At 54.2% G+C, this 15,950-nt stretch overlaps 5 protein-coding genes across 5 annotated transcripts; 4 read left to right on the forward strand and 1 right to left on the reverse strand.

The window, feature by feature from the left end:
• K437DRAFT_55004 (3-hydroxyacyl-CoA dehydrogenase) lies at window positions 1–452 on the forward strand. The gene has a single exon (XM_013389175.1). The coding sequence runs from the start codon at window positions 97–99 to the stop codon at window positions 388–390; it is 294 nt and encodes a 97-aa protein (XP_013244629.1). The 5' UTR covers window positions 1–96; the 3' UTR covers window positions 391–452.
• A 1,742-nt stretch (window positions 453–2,194) lies between these two features.
• On the forward strand, window positions 2,195–2,905 carry K437DRAFT_221668 (uncharacterized protein; the record flags this gene model as incomplete). The annotated part of the gene is made up of 1 exon (XM_013389176.1): window positions 2,195–2,905. One exon carries the CDS (start codon window positions 2,195–2,197, stop codon window positions 2,903–2,905), a length of 711 nt encoding a protein of 236 aa, XP_013244630.1.
• A 362-nt stretch (window positions 2,906–3,267) lies between these two features.
• On the reverse strand, window positions 3,268–6,319 carry K437DRAFT_233273 (Pet127-domain-containing protein; the record flags this gene model as incomplete). Its single annotated transcript, XM_013389177.1, has 7 exons — window positions 5,485–6,319; window positions 5,352–5,418; window positions 5,093–5,284; window positions 4,681–5,026; window positions 4,180–4,602; window positions 3,848–4,109; window positions 3,268–3,773 (listed from the first exon to the last, which is right to left on the reverse strand). Coding segments are annotated over exons 1-7 (2,460 nt in total), but the record flags the coding sequence as incomplete, so codon positions are not given.
• A 393-nt stretch (window positions 6,320–6,712) lies between these two features.
• Window positions 6,713–7,887, forward strand: K437DRAFT_254881 (Der1-like protein). The gene is made up of 3 exons (XM_013389178.1): window positions 6,713–7,532; window positions 7,604–7,679; window positions 7,764–7,887. Exons 1-3 carry the CDS (start codon window positions 7,001–7,003, stop codon window positions 7,783–7,785), a joined length of 630 nt encoding a protein of 209 aa, XP_013244632.1. The 5' UTR covers window positions 6,713–7,000; the 3' UTR covers window positions 7,786–7,887.
• Window positions 7,888–12,345: 4,458 nt separating this feature from the next.
• Window positions 12,346–15,921, forward strand: K437DRAFT_55129 (uncharacterized protein). Its single transcript, XM_013389179.1, has 5 exons — window positions 12,346–13,866; window positions 13,942–15,307; window positions 15,379–15,593; window positions 15,651–15,700; window positions 15,769–15,921. Exons 1-5 carry the CDS (start codon window positions 12,626–12,628, stop codon window positions 15,864–15,866), a joined length of 2,970 nt encoding a protein of 989 aa, XP_013244633.1. The 5' UTR covers window positions 12,346–12,625; the 3' UTR covers window positions 15,867–15,921.
• Window positions 15,922–15,950: the final 29 nt, after the last annotated feature.

A 15,950-nucleotide genomic window follows, 5' to 3' on the forward strand; every position in this document is an offset into this window, starting at 1 on the left:
ATGGCAACTCACGCTAACGAAGAAATGAACCTCTCCCGCGACCTTTTGCGATGATTGCAACGCAGGTTCATCGTCAATCGCCTGCTGGTGCCATACATGCTTGAGGCAGTGCGCATGGTTGAGCGCGGTGAAGCGACAGCGCAGGATATCGACACAGCCATGAAGCTCGGCGGGGGCTACCCGATGGGACCATTTGAGCTCGGCGACCTCGTGGGTCTTGACACGCTCTCCCACATTGCGAAGGGCTGGCGCGAGACGCGCGTATGTACGGGCGAGATTAGCGCCGAAGCTGTCAAAGAGAGTAAACTGCTCGAACAGAAGGTCAAGGAGGGCAGGTTGGGAATGAAGAGCGGAGAGAAGGGCGGCTGGTACGAGTACCCAAAGAAGTGAGCGCTAGATATTCGGATAGGCAGGTGCATGGGGTGCGTGTAGCTTTCCAACTTGCACATTAGGACAGGCGCAAAACAACATCGATGCTCAACTCTTCATAACACTTGCTTCCGAGGGCGATTGTCTCATTGCTTGAACTGTAGGCTGGCAAGTCGGGGATCATTTGAGAGGAAGTAGCGCTGTGCTGCTCCCGCTGCAAGGTGATACGGGGCGGTGCGGCCGAGCGTTGAGGAAAGAGCGAGAATGGGAAATCTGGCTTCTATGATTGCCTGCCTCGATGATGACTCAAATAACGAAGGCCGGGGCGCCGGCTCACATTGAAACCATGCGGTTCGTAAAGGCAAGCGTGATGCAGGGCGAGTCATTGCTGCGACTGTGTCATACATGCTGCCACATTCGAACGTGTTTTGAAATGTCTTGCCAGGGAACACTTGGGCCCCAGCCATGCGTATGAGCCATCGGTCGCAGCAGCTAAGGACGAAGTAGTCTCGCCGCTAATTGAGAAGACAGGAAGTAGGAGTGGAGTGGGCCCAAAGCGCACATACGAGTACAATGCAGGGCACCGATCTGTGAGCATCCGCTCGGGACCTCCAGCCCGTATCGCTACCATCTCGCCAAGTGGCGGATTTGCCGTATGCAGCATCAACGACAGCTGTGATCGCAAACGAGATTCATCTTGACGTCTGATGCTCGATGTATATCAACCTGTCGAGGCTATGTGCAGGCAGGGGAGCCCCAGATGTGGATAAAGACAGGAGGCGATGAGGTTGAGTGAGTTTGATTGTGTACGAACGTCGGTGCACCAAGAGTGACGAGAACTACGTACGACCAGCTGCGACCTTCGACCATGGGCTCGAGGCTGGATCAATGGACTGGTGGGAGACTGGAAACACACGCCTCTCTTTGGATGCTATGCAAGGGGAGCAGGCATCGCACGGCGCAGGCTGGCGCAGTGCTTGTGCGCGCTTGCACCTTGGCGCGTCACGTTGGTTCCGCTCAAAGGGCATCACATAAACCGCGCTGCGGATCGATTTATTCAGCCCTCGCCACATTGTCACTACGGGTGCTGGCAGCCCCAGTCCGCGCCTGGAGCTTCGCACTGCCAGCTTCGACTTTTCTGGCCATACCTCATCATCAATGTATCAGGTCTTTTGATCGCAAGCCATCGACCGACAGACGAACGCAAAGATCCATACCAGATCTGAGGGTTGGTGAGTTGGCGAGAAACGCAGCTAATCAGCAGTAGCGATGCATGTGAAGCGGAGGGAGAGGGCTGGCAGCAAGGATCGGAAATGTTTGCGAGGTTGCGCATCCTCTAAACAGGGGTGAAACCACCTTGCTGGGCCATGAAAGGGGCGTTGGCGCTTGTACGGGCAGCGGGCGCATGGGAAGGTGTCATGCCGTATCGGGTACAGTACGCCAGCTCGCACAATGATGGCGAAGGTTTCTGCATGGGCTGCAAATAGCGGCCACGCCACTCTGGCTGGGTCTCGTGCCCTGCCACTTGGACGCATCAAGCAGCCGATATTCTCGTCTTCGAATGGGCAGGCACTGTTATTAAACCTGGATTTGGACATTCAACGCGCTCAGGCAGAGAGTCGGTGATGCTATCTCGAGGCGCGCAGCAGTCAATGGACAGTTGCCTCTCCCCCCTTCTGACTGCGAAGGGCAAGTGGATGTCAGCTGGAGGATCGGCCGGTATCGCATGGACTTTTCGCTACTGCTGATGGCTCATCGGAAAGTGATTGGGAAGAATCGGAAGCTGACATGCGCCTCCTATATAGTCGCCGCCAACACTTCAACAATGGTGCAAAAGAAGATTTCGTCAACCCCGAAGGTGGGGCGGGTGAACCGCTCGATCGCGTACTCGCAGAAGCAGAAGTACAAGCACGTGGCGAGCCGCAAGGCTCAGCCCACGGCCGAGGCCCCAGCAGCAGAGAACAAGACCAAGCAGTTGCCCAAGGGCGGCTCGCGGACGATCCCCGCTCGCAAGGCTCTCCGCTTCTACCCGGCTGAGGATGTCAAGCAGCCCAAGATCTCTCGCAAGACCAACAAGAAGGCTGGTCTCAGGAAGAGCATCACCCCTGGTACTGTTCTCATCCTCCTCGCAGGCCGCTTTGCCGGCAGGCGGGTCGTCTTCTTGAAGCAGCTTGCAAGTGGGCTTCTTCTCGTCACTGGCCCCTTCAAGATCAACGGCGTCCCCATCCGCCGTGTGAACGCGGCATACGTCATTGCTACTAGCACCAAGATCGACATTTCTGGCGTGAAGGTTGACGAGAAGCTTGACGATGCATACTTTGCTCGGGAGAAGGCTGCCAAGAGCAAGCCGGAGCAGAGCTTCTTCGCTGACCCTGCGAACAAGGCTGCTCACCCAGAGGCCAAGGTCGCGGACCAGAAGGCGCTTGACAAGGAGGTCATCGCTGCCGTCAAGAAGGCTGGGCCTACCCACCTCAAGTACCTTGCTGCTACCTTCTCGCTCAGCACTGGTGACCGACCTCACGCCATGGTCTTCTAAGCATCTCGCACCATATTTTTGCGAGAAGGCACGGAAGGAGAGGCCAGGCACGCCGTCTTACGCGGAGGGCAGCTGCTTCAGGAAGTGGATGATTGGCTTTGAAGTCAGAGGGAATCAAAGGCAAGGTGGATGACAGCACTGTGCGCGCCAGACGGTCGCTGTTCACCTCCACGACAACAAAAGATTTGCAGATCGCCGGAATGGACAAGACGTCCTTTCGATCTGCAGCTGGTGCGGTCTCGTCATAGGCCGTTCATGTATGAGCATATGGCAATTCACTTGTACACAAGAAATCTGATTCACTTCGCATGCTTCTGACGTGCTGATCGCGCTCGCGATCCATGATGGATTTAAAGCGAGTCTCGATACATCTTTAGGGGATCTACCTTTGCAGCCGTCGCAGCGTCTTCCGCGCCAAGTTTAGCAAGGCGTCGCAAGCGCCAGATCCTCTTCTCAAGCAGCTTTCTAAAATATGCCTCTTTATCACGGGTTTCGCCCTTGCTGGTGTCCTTGTTAATTGGCTCAGCTGCTGTTGATGCGTCGCCTTCCGATCCATCGTCGTGAGCTTGCGACAGCACGTTCTCGGCTGCGATCTTGCGAGCAGCTTCTGTGACGGGTCCCACGATCTGTCCAGGCGCTTCTGGCATCCCAGGTGCCTTGCCATTCTGCCTGTCCTCCAAGAAGCGACGCAATGCTTCGGGGTTCTGGGCAAGCACGGTCTCGCGATACCTCTCACGCTCATTGATGGCATCCACATTTGGTTCGATTAGCCCGCTAATGCTCGCTTGTCGTTCTCGCACTTGTTGCAGTTGCGATCGTACCGTGCTTGACGAGATGTCCATTTTCTCGATGGAATAATCAACTGACCCTGCCAGAGAGATAGCTCGATATGTCAGCTAAGTCACCTGAACGGTTAAACAGTCTGAAGAACTCGGCACTGACATCGAACCGGCGTCATCGACTGCCTTGGCTTGCGCATCTCCTCGTTTTCCTCTCTGACCTTGCGACCAGGTAACGCGTCAAATTGGACAGGACCTGTTACCAGCGCACCATCAAGCCAGCGGTCGACGTCGACCTTCAAAAGGGAGATTTCGTCCTTGACATGATCGCCCACATTGTCAGGTACCGCTTGCGCACCTGTATCTGGCTCGACAAATACTTTCATCGCTCCGTCTTCGAGTGCGTGGACGGTCAGCTTGAGGGACTGCAGAAGAGATTTAAGAGTAAATCGGTGTCATTCATTGCCAACGAGTCTGGTGCATGCAAGAACTCACTTGTTGTGGATAAATGGCAATGCAGGATTCGAAAATGTGCTCCAGCAGTTCGATCGACATGTGGTACGATTGATCCGCCATCTCTTGGCTCCCGAACAGACGGGCGTTCATGTCCTCTACGCTAAAGTATTGGAACCCAAAGACGGTGGCGGTGTTATGGTAGCAAACAAATATGCCGTCCATGTGTCCGATCCGGGCTTGAAAATTATACTTAAGCAGCGCAGCGCGAATCATATCGTAGTACTCGCGCTCGAACGACTCGACAATGCCGCTATTATAGCGGATCTGATAGCCAGACGATTCAACCCAATTGGCGCGGTCCTGTCGAACGGCAACAACTGCGCGCGTTTTCAGGTCGAAGGTCTTGCGAGGGAGACGCTCGTCTTGGCAATCAAGCTGTGAGCGCATGAGGAATTTTTTGGTCTAGATTTCGCCACAAAGAGGTTGACGCAAGTCAGGTTAAGGCTTAGAGAAGCTAAGCGCACACAAGACAATGCATACCTTGGCATAATGGTAACTCTCTTTATGGGTTTTCTCTTTCTCTGTGACCTTCCAACTGTTGAGGCGGGTGAAGCGTTCGAAGTCCTCCGGCGTGGTCGTGAGCATCTTCTCCATGGCCTTTCCGAGGGATGTGAGGACATAATTGGAGTTCTCAGCCTCGCCCGATGCGTGCTTGTCCGAGTCGACAGCGTAGATACCATCCTTGTATACTAGCTTGACGGACGCGGGTAATGATGCTCCAGCGGAGAAACCTTTCGGCATACATTCGTAACCGGCACTGAACCCAGACAAGTCTGGAGATCGCCAGGCGCTCAAGAGAAAGTAGCAGTGGCTAAGGAGACCCGTACTATTGGGACGAAACGAACCCACTTCAGCAAGACTGCGTAGCCCGGCACCATGAAACAGTACTCACAGACTACTGGTGCTTCCCACAAATTTTGCAGAATGGTTCTTTGCAAGCTGAGCGAGTTCTTGGTCATGGCTTGATGTAATGTACGGTGGTAAAGTCTCATAGTCGAAGAGGTCTACGTCCAGGACATTGCGAATGCGAGGGTCGAAGTTGTAAATACCCGAGCGTGGATCTTTGAGCCAATAAACACCAGGGCTGAGGAGGATACGCGTACAATGAGCAATGCTCATAATGAAAGTCGGAAGTTCGAGCGCTAACTTACTTGAAAAGAACTCGATCCAATCCGTGCCCTAGGCGTGGTACGTCCATCGACCGTAAAGGCTGGACCTCTGGAGAGTGAGTTATCAGGTTGAGGTCTCTTGTTGATTAGATCTGAGTACGGGAGAGCGACTCACTCTCAATAACAGTGTTGGAAGGCTCTAGCGACCCTGTTTTACGGAAAATAGGTGCGGTCTGCTCTGATGCCCCTTCACCCGCATCCAGACGCCGTGTTGTCCTACGAGAGGACTCGGCATCTTGCCCGTAAAGCAAGGTTGTTTTCTTCTTGTGGGGAGGAAGCGACGACTTCGATCGTTCGCTTGAAAGTGTCTTGGATGCTGAGGCTTCGTCTTTCGCCTCTTTCAACTGCTCTTTTGTGGCCCGAGCCTTGCCCTTTGAGCATGAAGAAGAACTAACGAGCAGTCTGCCGGCTCGTTTGGGAGGCAGCTTTCTATCATCTTCAAAGCGAGGCTCCAGCGCTCTGCTGCTTCTTTTGGTGCCGTTCCATTCGCCTCGAGTCTTTTCCCAAGCCTTCATTTGGCGTTCCTTTCGCTCGGCACTTCTTCGCTTCCACGTGGGTAAGTTGGCGCCGAGTGAATCCCGTCGAGGAGCAGAAACCTTGGGGGGAAGGGGCCTTTTGCCCATGGCCGAATTAATCGTCAACGACAAAGAGGCATATTGTCTCGCATTCAACCCTCCAGGAGAATCAAATGATCTTGAAGTTGCATGAAGCTTGGTATACAGGCCTTCCCGGCTGCAAGTCAATCTTTGTGCACAAGCCGTGCACCGTCGAAGTGCCATCGTGGCAAAAGCGTGAAAGGGACACCAGCAGACACTGTCCAATTACTGGCGATTTTCAGTCGGGCCGTATCTTCTCGGGACGGCGGAGACGTTGTAACAAACTACCTGGATATGTTATGTACGCTTGCTGCCCCCTGCTCGAGTTCGGAGACTGCCATTCAAGAAGACAAAGGGAAGGGTCGCGTGGCCGTAACTTTTCCTCGGCTATCATCAGCGTTGATGTTGTCGCCGGTTGCGACTTTTCTCACTCAAATCGTTCCATGATAGCCATGGCGAACGGAGAGAATTGCACCGATTACAAGTTCGAAGAGTGTAAATGTCCTGGCACAGACAGCTCTTTCTTTAATGACTGGGTTTTTGGCACCGCGCAACCCACGACCGAACCAAGAAAGAATTCACCAATCAACTTCATGCGTGCCACGGTGAAACCTGCTTTAGTGCTTAAGAAATGCACAAAAGCGCAGGCTTCCCCATCCATGCACACAGATGCACGAGCGCGCGCCTTTTATATATAGAAATATTAGGTTTATTCCCTTTTTAAAAGAACGAATTAAACTGTGTCAGTATGATTACCTAAATTGAGAAGCGCAGTCTATATAGCCAAAGCGGCGGATCCCGTCATCCCTCGGTTGGATGGGCTTTCGCTCGCCGACTTGCCATGTTGACGCGGAGAACAGGAGACTGGCGAGGGGAGAAGGTCTTCTGCCTTCTGGCCCTACATATCAAGTTGGATCAAACGGGGTACTGACCGCCTGATGAGAAGGATGCGGTAATACGACAGCTTCGGTCTCACGCTGCTTCGGCTTTCCGGGTCGCGATCCCGCAAAAGGGCCCGAGGTCGCAGCCGCAGCCATGGACATCGACTCACTCCCACCGATCACACGTCTTTGGGGCGGCCTGGTCCTGGCAACTGCAATCGCGGAGCATGTCCATCTCGTCTCGCGGTTCCAGCTATGGTTCTCATTTCGACTTGTCTTCCAAAAGCTGGAGCTTTGGCGGATCTTCACATCGTTTGTTTACTTTGGACCGTTCGGCATCGACTTTCTCTTCCATCTCTTCTTTTTTCTACGCTACAGTCGCATGCTCGAAGAGAACAGCTATGCAGGCAGAAGAGCCGACTTCGTCTGGCTATTAATTGTCTCGTCCGTCTTGCTGCTGTTGATTAGCCCTCTCGTTGCCCAGCCTTTTCTCGGTGGACCGTTGGCTTTTGTGCTGGTGTACATCTGGAGTAGAAGGAATCGCCACATTCGGATCAGTCTCTTCGGCCTGCTCAATACCACCGCTCCCTACTTACCATGGTGCCTCGCCCTGATTGGCTTCCTCATCAAGGGACGACTTTCTGCCGTCGTATACGATCTGATGGGCATCGCCGTTGGCCATCTATGTAAGTCCGTTTGCATTCCAAGTTGGCAGCTTCAATGAGGCACAGTGCTGACGCTGCTTTTGCTCGAACAGACTACTTCCTTGCCGATGTATGGCCCAGAGAGTACAGCAGCGGTGCATACAATTTAATGGCGACTCCTTCATTCCTGTGAGTTGCAGTTGGTGGATGTAAGACCCTGTGGTAATGTTACTAACCTCTTTGGATGCACGTAAACTGGGGCAACCATTCCAGTGTTCGCTTAGTTGACGGATAAGTCTGTGCCAAATGTGTTAAATGTGATGGCACATCCAGTCATGGTATACTTCAGCAATGAAAGCAGAGACATTGATGAATTACGAACGCCTCGCAAGGCGGTTCGACTGGAAAATCGGTCCGCCGGCTGTAGCCCTGTACAAGCTTTTGAATAGTGCAGGTGCAGCATATCCTTCTCGACGCGATTTGGTTCCCATTTTCCTTAAGACTTCTTCATGTGCAACTCGGGAACGAGTGCTTCCAAGTAGCTCATCAGCATCCGGACCCCCAGAGCTGTTCATATCAGCAACGTGAGAGCCTGTTGCGAGACGAAGTCGTAATGACAAAATCGCGATGCACTCCATGCATAAGATCGGCTAATACATTGCAGGATCTTGGCGCGGAGGAGAGCTCGCCACGTTTCCATTCGGTTGACGCTTGACGCGAGGATGCTCGCCTCCCGGTGGTCGACGAAGGCGTGCGAAGATTATGCAGGAAAACAGTGACGGCGGAATGGCGGAATGGCGTAAGGTAAAGCTCCTCATCGCTACAAAGCAGATAAAGGCAAAATGATCCATAAATGTTATTTTGAGTATGGTCCGTAAATGCCATTTTGTGTAAGCTCTATCGAGCATTGCACACCCCATGCACTGGCGTATCGTTTCATTGCAATTTATACTCGAGCATCCTTTAGAGTCTTTTTGGCCTTGAAGGCAGTTTCCCGTCCAGACTCCTATGCCTTGGTATCCACCACGAATAGATCTACCCGCGTTTGACATGCAGGAAAACAAATGAGGTCCTTCCTGTCGATGCAGTCGTCGCATATGATGATGGTAGCGACGGTAGACTTCACTTGAGCTCAAGCGCAAGTATGACATTATATCATCAAGAAGCAGTACTTCCATAGCAATTGAACTTTCGAACGTTATTGACCAGACAGTCGAATTTCAGGCGGCTTTCCTCTTCCGACGCTCGAAGTATACAATTCGAGCTTCTCCTAAAGTCCGAGAGTACCCTGTTACAGCCCTGTAGAATGTGCAGTCGAGACGATGATCACAATACTTTTAATCATGTATATAACAACGTATACAGGCCTTGCACTCGTGCAAGGCTGCTGCAAGATAGAAGCTGTACTTTTGTTGCAGCTTGTAATTAACTGCATACAAACGCAGGCCGGCGCCTGCCGAAGAAGCCGCATGGCGCAGACAATTACAATGATTTGGATGTACGTAAATGTTCAATAGACTTAATGATTTACCAGTCTGGCCGGACGCCGGACCGACATTGATGAATTAAGAATAAAAAAACCTATCAGTAATCAGATGTTGGACGAGCAAAAGCGCAAAATCGATTGGAGCTAAAATACAAAGCCATATTAAGGGCGCCCTTTTAGTGCACGATGTGTCCTATTATATATACGATGTCTGGATATCTCTGCACCATACTATGCTTCTACATGCTGGCAAGTACTGAATCCGGTCAAAACATGGGGTTTGTCGTTTTGGATTTTGGTGTGACCAGGTAATTTGACTCCTTCGGGAACGCTCGTACATGCCGCCCGAGTCACTGAATGTTGCATATGTACATATGTTCACAGCGGAGCGCTGTAACCTGGGGCAGTGATGAGTCTGTGCAGTGTGTCATCCAGTGTGGCTGTGGGAATCCAACGCCCTTTGAGGTTGACTGCTTGAGTCGACACTCGACAGATGAGTTGTCCGGTATCGATGCCTTTTGATACTCGACCGCCTGCCAGCGCCAGTACAAATGTGGCAGGCTCCACTCTCAGCCTAGCGGATGGGGCAACGAGATGTCTGACGCGGCCGCCAAGGGCTACCCAGTGGACCGCGCCAGCCCTGTCCTCCGTAGCTTCCGCCTGCCTCTCCGGTCTCCCGACCTGCTGGCTAATTCCAGGCAGTCTCACGTCCCCCCACTTCGCAGGTTCTCCACCTGCTCGGAGAAATTTATATCGTTTCCCCCGCCAAATGGTTCAACGCACCTTGGCCATACCCCGCTCTAAAGCACCAAGCTCTGCCTTTTTTATGAGCATAATGACTTTGACTATGGGCCTGCATAGGAGATACCCATCGGCGTCAAATTGAGTGACACACCTTCCTCATGCATCGGACTGTGTGAGCTACTGTACAATGCACATCGTGACATGTTCCCTCATTAAGCCCAAACGACGAAGCAGTTTTTATGGTGTGGGCTTCCAAAGCCAACGACAAAAGGAAGCGCAAAACCAACCGGCGGACGGGCGCGATACGTGCTCAGCGTGCCTCGCCCCTGTGTCGTCGCGCTCACAGATCTTCGTTGACTCCGGTTCCATAGAGTCCGTCTTTGCGCACCAACTCTGTACTACACTTGGCATCGAAGCGCACGCGGGTGCAACCGAGCTTGTGAGTATCGACTCCAGTCTGGCCAGGTGGCGAGGGAACGGTGAGGGTAATGGGCGGCCATCTCATGTCATCCGTGACAGCAAAACTGAGGCAGATCGACTGGTTCGAAGTTATCTTCGGCTGGCCGTGGCTGCGAGCGCGCGGCGCCAACCTCCTCGACGGTTAAAAGTGCTGAATGTCGGTGGGAAGGCGTTCCCGACGCGGGCAACAACGGGGATTCATGCGCCAGCGGGTGTGGGTCAACACGTTTAAGTGGATCAAGGATACATTAGACTTAAGCACGCAACGTCTGCGAAAATTTCATCATCCTGGTCGACCAGACGCCAGGGTCCATCGCCGCCGGTGTGGTCGATCACTGCTCAGCGCACGACACGGCCGCCGCGTTGCACGATATTTGTTTCTGACCCTATGGTCCACCCACGGCGTTGCCTTCCGATAACGCGGTGGAGTTCAAGAGAACGGCAGTCGCCGACTGTTTGCGCGTCCATGGCTGCACCGTCGTTCCCTCCTCTCCCCCCGCAATCCTTCCGCGAACATTGCTGAGACGGTTGTCAAAAAGGTGAAGGAGGGTTTATGGGTCTGCATGGCGGACCCGCGTTCCAAGGCGCTGTTGCAGGAAGGCGGCTGACTGCGTCTGCTTGGCCTGGTCGTGCATTTGTTGACGATTACCCACTCAGGGGCAGCAGGGGCACAACCTGCGATTCTGTTTTGTGCTCGCGTACATACCTGCTGGCGCTCAAGCTCCCTACTCTCTCGCTCTTGCGCGCCGTCATCCCGCCAATGCTCTCTCACTGCTGCATAGCGCAAACCTGTTCCGCGATGATGCCCATGGACTGGCGCGCGACGCAGCAGCTTCACCAGCATGCTCATTTGATCGGCTGCAGCAGCTCGTGCGCTTCCCCGCCGGGGCGAATATCTTGTAGGCACGCTTGCAGGCGAGGCCACCAGGACAAAACCTCTGCGCGCAGAGTCCCTTCTTCATTACCAAGTAGGTACGCGGCACCGGGTACGCTCTAGCTGATGGGCACAGGGCTATTGTCTCGGATTACACACACTCCCGCTGGCTACGGCCTGTTACCTAGGAAGGTCACGATGTGGGGGGGGGGGGTGAAGGACGGAAGGAGCACGTGACGAAGCATTCAGCCCAGCCGCGCCATGGGTCCCACCATTGGCCCATCCACCTGCGTCTCCTCCCCTCTTGTCACACATGGTGGACCACAGTATATTCACTTGTATGCTCCTCAGGCGTGTATGAATCTAGCCATTATCCCTGCCTTCGTACAGTGCCTCTGCACCTTATGCCCATGGGTCTACTCTGACCGCCAACGCTCGCAACAAGAGGAAAGAGACCCGCCGGCGTATGTATATGGGGTTCATGTATGTTTGAATGTATGTATGTATGTACGCCCGAATGTGTGGACATTGCAATGCGTCACCGGATTTATCCGGTGAACCCCCCCCCAAAACCTCTGAAAGCGTGTCCAGCCTCGCGGGCTTTCGTAACGGGGTCTCGGGTGCGTCGGCCTGCGTCGATTCGTATTCACTCCATATTCACTGATCACATCTGGCACATAATTGAAGCGGTCTTTGAACCTGCAGAGCGCTCTCAGTAGTAGCTGGCCGCTATCTCCAGCGCCTTTCAGTTCTCACCATCTCCTGATCTCAGCGGCTCAGCAGTGCGAAGACTTTGCGCCTGTGGCAAGTGGCAACCGAGGCTGGTGGGCTCTCGCAATCCAACTTCCTTGTGGCTGCAGACAATTCCTTCAAAGCATCAGATTGTGGGCTTCACACAATCCAACCATTGACGACCGGCTAGCACTGTTCGAACGAAACGCCGAGCGCAAGCTTCGAACGCAAGCGAAGTGGCTCGTACAGAGACCTGGTATGCGCTGCTGCATCTCCTAGCACCATCTCAAGTCAACGGGTCTCGAGCTTTATCAAATCTCCAAGGTTCCTGACTCACTACTATCCTCCACTACTCGATAGCCACCCACCTCATCATATCTGTTCAACTAGCATTCAAGAAACGGGCGTCGCAGCCCATGGCGCTTTGAATGTAGCCCTCTGTGCAGCAGGACCGGAAATAGACCCCAATCGACTTGCCATCGCGCGATCCGACAAGGTAAAGCTCAATTCTTTGTGGGGCGAGTAGCCTTTCCGCCACGGTGGACTCAGCGGTTGAGTGGATCCGTTCACTCACCCCTGTGGCGAATGGCCTGTCCTTGGAACATCGGCTGCGAGCCTTTCTCCTTGCTCGCACCTTGAACGTTAGTACAGGACTGCGCAACACTTTTGCCACATCGATTCTCTGGGTGCGTCGTTCGATCCACATTGCAACACACCCCTTCCCTCTCCACAATACGGTGAAGGACAGAATCCACAGGGACGGTCAAGGACAAGTGATTCCACTTGTTGGCGCTCTCAGGAATAGCAGGCTCGGATCACACAGCGATTCAGTAGTAGGCCATGGGAGACTATCGGGCAGGACGAGATCGCAGTCCCTTCTGCGCGCGAAGTAACGTCGACCCAGCTGCCTACGCCACAGGACGAAGTCTTGCAGCTTACGGTACACCGGCTGGACCATTTGATCATCAATACGCACCGTCGACTTCGCGGACCGCCAGCGGTTCGGCATTGTACTACTCCGACAGTCAAGGCTCGCTTCCTCCACACGCACAGGCCGGTAGCAACTATCATCTCGACCGCCATGGAGAGTGGTACACTAGCATGAGCACTCATCCGCCGGGAGAGCAAATTCACTCCAACGACGGCAGGTCCGATTGCGTTGGCTCCAGGTTCGACGAAAGTCAGCGTCAGCTACGGCCAATGCTGGCCACACACTCCTACCACACCCACACACCGCAACGCAGCCCACGAGCTCCGCCAGAACGAGCAGAGCCGAATTCGTGGCAGTCGAGCTACGGGTCGGAGGCACTCGAGCACCTTCAGAAAAGCAACAGCAAAGTGACAGCCGAGCGGGGAACGTCGCCGCATGTGCATGAACCACCGAGAAGGAGCTTCGGAGCAAGACACGCGGCTGAGCCTCTCAGCCCCCAGCATCCTTATTACAGTTCACACCAAGGCAGCCTTTCCCCCGAGCAGTGCAGAGCCGGTGCACAGCTTGCGGAGTCATCCTGGGGTCCGAGCAGTCATGCTGCCTCGGCCGCGCCGGCTCGGCCACCGCAGCAGTCGCACTTCCCTGGGTTGCCACCGCTGAATGGCCCTTGCGATGCGCTTTACATGGCCGCGTCCGGAGGTGGTAGCGCAAGCGGCAACTTCTGTGGCTCCCGGACTCGGTCAGGTACGGCCGGCTCGAACGGATCACGGGCCTTTTCTCATTCTCAGGGCGGTGGCATCGGCGTCACGGCTGCGCTCGCGAATGAGAACCGAGACCCTTTGAGACCTCGATCGTCCGCCTCTTTCGGCAGCGTTTCCTCTCCGAGTCCTCCAGAAGCAGACAGGTCAAGCAATAGCTCCGTCGCCGACGCTGTTGTGGCCACACTGACATCACCGGCAGGCGTCGTGCAGTATGCGAACAGCGACGATGCAGAGGGAAATTTGGCCAAGGCCGATGGGCCCACGCAACACCAGGCGACGCGCAAGCAGAACAGCGCGTGCGACGCCTGTCGAAGGCGCAAGGTACGATGCATCCGAAATGGGGACGAAAAGAAGTGTGCCCTGTGCAAGGCAAAGGGCGTTGAATGCACGTGCGTAAGCCCTCGAACAAATCTGTCTGCCGCCTGAGAATGGCGCGAAGGCTGACCTCTGGCGGCATCTACCAGATCTATCTATGTCTCTCAAGCAACCAATGCCACACGCAAGCCGAGCAAGCGCGCCAAATTTCGCAGCGAACGGGCGAGTAGCAGCACGGAGGACGAAGTGCCGCAGCGTGTTCATGCTCTACTGCGTTTCTTGTTTGTGCGCTCTGCTCCGTCCTCCGTGACAACGTACGAGGCTTCGGCTACTTCTCCGAACGATGGAGCCAGCGCCCCAAAAGCGAGCAGGTCGGAAAGCCAGCGATCCTTGCTGTCTTTTCTCCCGGCGCCTTCTAGTGCGCTCGAGGCGAAGCTCAGTACCACTGCCGCTCGTCTGGCGCTTGCGCATGAACTAATCAACACGTACTTTTCCATTATGCATCCGCGCTTTCCTGTTCTCAACCCGCAGACATTTCGGGAGCAGCATCTCTTTGCTTCGTCAGATTTCCGAAGCACGTATGGACAAGATGGTGCGATCTCCGAGCCAGTGTTGGCGATGGTGCTCCTCTGGGGTGCAAAATTCAGTGACCATCCTATCATCGTCGAAGACCGTAAAGAGTGTGCGGAGGCTCTGCAAACCATACAGAAAAATTGGCCTGCAAGCCGCAAACGAAAGGCGATCGGCGAAACTGCTGGCGTAGGCAGTGATCCAGAGGAGCATCTTTCAAAGCTTCTTCGCCAGCAAGGTGTCAGCAGAATTTCGGAGCATATCTTCCAACGCGTCTTAGAGCTCTTTGACTCGAAGCGGGTCTCGCACAACCCAAGCGTGGAGAACAGCATAGCCTGCTTGCTGATGATCCCGTACGCTCCCGCATGGCCGCGTTTCTCGTCTCTCTCATGCTACCCGTACGGAGAGTCGATCATTTCGATCACTTGCAAATCGTGGGACAATTTTTATCTACGCACGGGGCTGGAACACATGCGCCAGCTGGGTTATGACAGACAGGATTCGCTGGTCAGAATTAGCGACCCGGAGCGAAGGAGGGCCATTACCCTGTGCTGGTGGCTGATGGTCCTCGCTGATTCGTTCACGTCTGTGTTGTACCGGCGTCAGCCAGAGCTCAGCTATGACGACTACACGACGGAGCCGCCGCGGCCCATGTTGTCGACGGGAGTTGATGCCCCCAATCTGAACGGCAACGAGGCGGGCCACTCGCTCTGGATTCAAGCACAAGGTGACCTCATTGAAGTCTACCGCCTTTTGTCCAAGACCATTTGGGCTCATCGACGAGTTCAGCGTGGAGTCAGCCTGCATGATTTGCAGTCACTGGTCAAGCGTTGCAACGCCTGGAAGGCGGAGTACTTGCACCGGATTGGCATTCCTCGCAATTGGCCTAAAGACTGGGATTTCATTGCAGCGATCTCCGCATGCACCTCGGAGAACCAGTACACAGTGAGTGATAGCATATGATTTATTCTACTGCAGGAGCGACTTTCTCACTTCATGTTTCTCGACTTTCGCAGGTTCTCTGGTTTGCAATGTTCATGTCTCTTGAGGAGCATGGAATGGACTGCGAACCGCACCAGAGGCAGCAGGCAGATGACCTTCAGCGACACATCTACAATGAGACTCTCCATTGGGCCCTCCGCATGGCCGACTTGGCGCAGATGCTCTCGTGTCATGGTTATCTGCGCCTCGATCCAAACATCATGAGGGTTGGGTTGCTGTACGCCGGCTAGTGAGTTCCGGCTTTGACTGCTTGATGCTGACCCGAGCTGACGTCCTCGCATTGCAGTTGCTTGGCGAGGTTCCAAAGGTCACACGAAGTGGACATCATTGTCAGCGGTAAGAGCTGTTACCCGGGGATTCAGTGATCTTCGAATGCCTTGCTGATTCTGACTTTGCTTTCGCAGCTTTGCATCAGTATGGTTGGTCTACCGAAGAGTGCTACGACCAAGCGGATCGCCTTCAAGAGTTCGCGTTACAGTGCTCAAAAGTCGCATTGTCTTAGACTGGTTGTATGGTATTATTTAAGTTATCCTTCATAACATTGCGCACACGATGAAGGGGTACCTTTTTATTGGTTCGAAAGTAG

This window comes from Tilletiaria anomala (genome assembly GCF_000711695.1).
Source record: "Tilletiaria anomala UBC 951 chromosome Unknown K437scaffold_17, whole genome shotgun sequence".
Taxonomy (NCBI): domain Eukaryota; kingdom Fungi; phylum Basidiomycota; class Exobasidiomycetes; order Georgefischeriales; family Tilletiariaceae; genus Tilletiaria; species Tilletiaria anomala.

What these genes read in the sequence shown, in the direction of transcription:
- K437DRAFT_55004 (XM_013389175.1), top strand. Translation starts at nt 97, where the DNA reads ATGCTTGAGGCAGTGCGCATGGTTGAGCGCGGTGAAGCGACAGCGCAG.
- K437DRAFT_254881 (XM_013389178.1), top strand. Translation starts at nt 7,001, where the DNA reads ATGGACATCGACTCACTCCCACCGATCACACGTCTTTGGGGCGGCCTG. An exon ending in CATCGCCGTTGGCCATCTAT is followed by an intron (nt 7,533 to 7,603) that starts GTAAGTCCGTTT and finishes TTGCTCGAACAG; the next exon opens with ACTACTTCCTTGCCGATGTA. An exon ending in ATGGCGACTCCTTCATTCCT is followed by an intron (nt 7,680 to 7,763) that starts GTGAGTTGCAGT and finishes CAACCATTCCAG; the next exon opens with TGTTCGCTTAGTTGACGGAT.
- K437DRAFT_55129 (XM_013389179.1), top strand. Translation starts at nt 12,626, where the DNA reads ATGGGAGACTATCGGGCAGGACGAGATCGCAGTCCCTTCTGCGCGCGA. An exon ending in GCAAAGGGCGTTGAATGCAC is followed by an intron (nt 13,867 to 13,941) that starts GTGCGTAAGCCC and finishes GGCATCTACCAG; the next exon opens with ATCTATCTATGTCTCTCAAG. An exon ending in CCTCGGAGAACCAGTACACA is followed by an intron (nt 15,308 to 15,378) that starts GTGAGTGATAGC and finishes CGACTTTCGCAG; the next exon opens with GTTCTCTGGTTTGCAATGTT.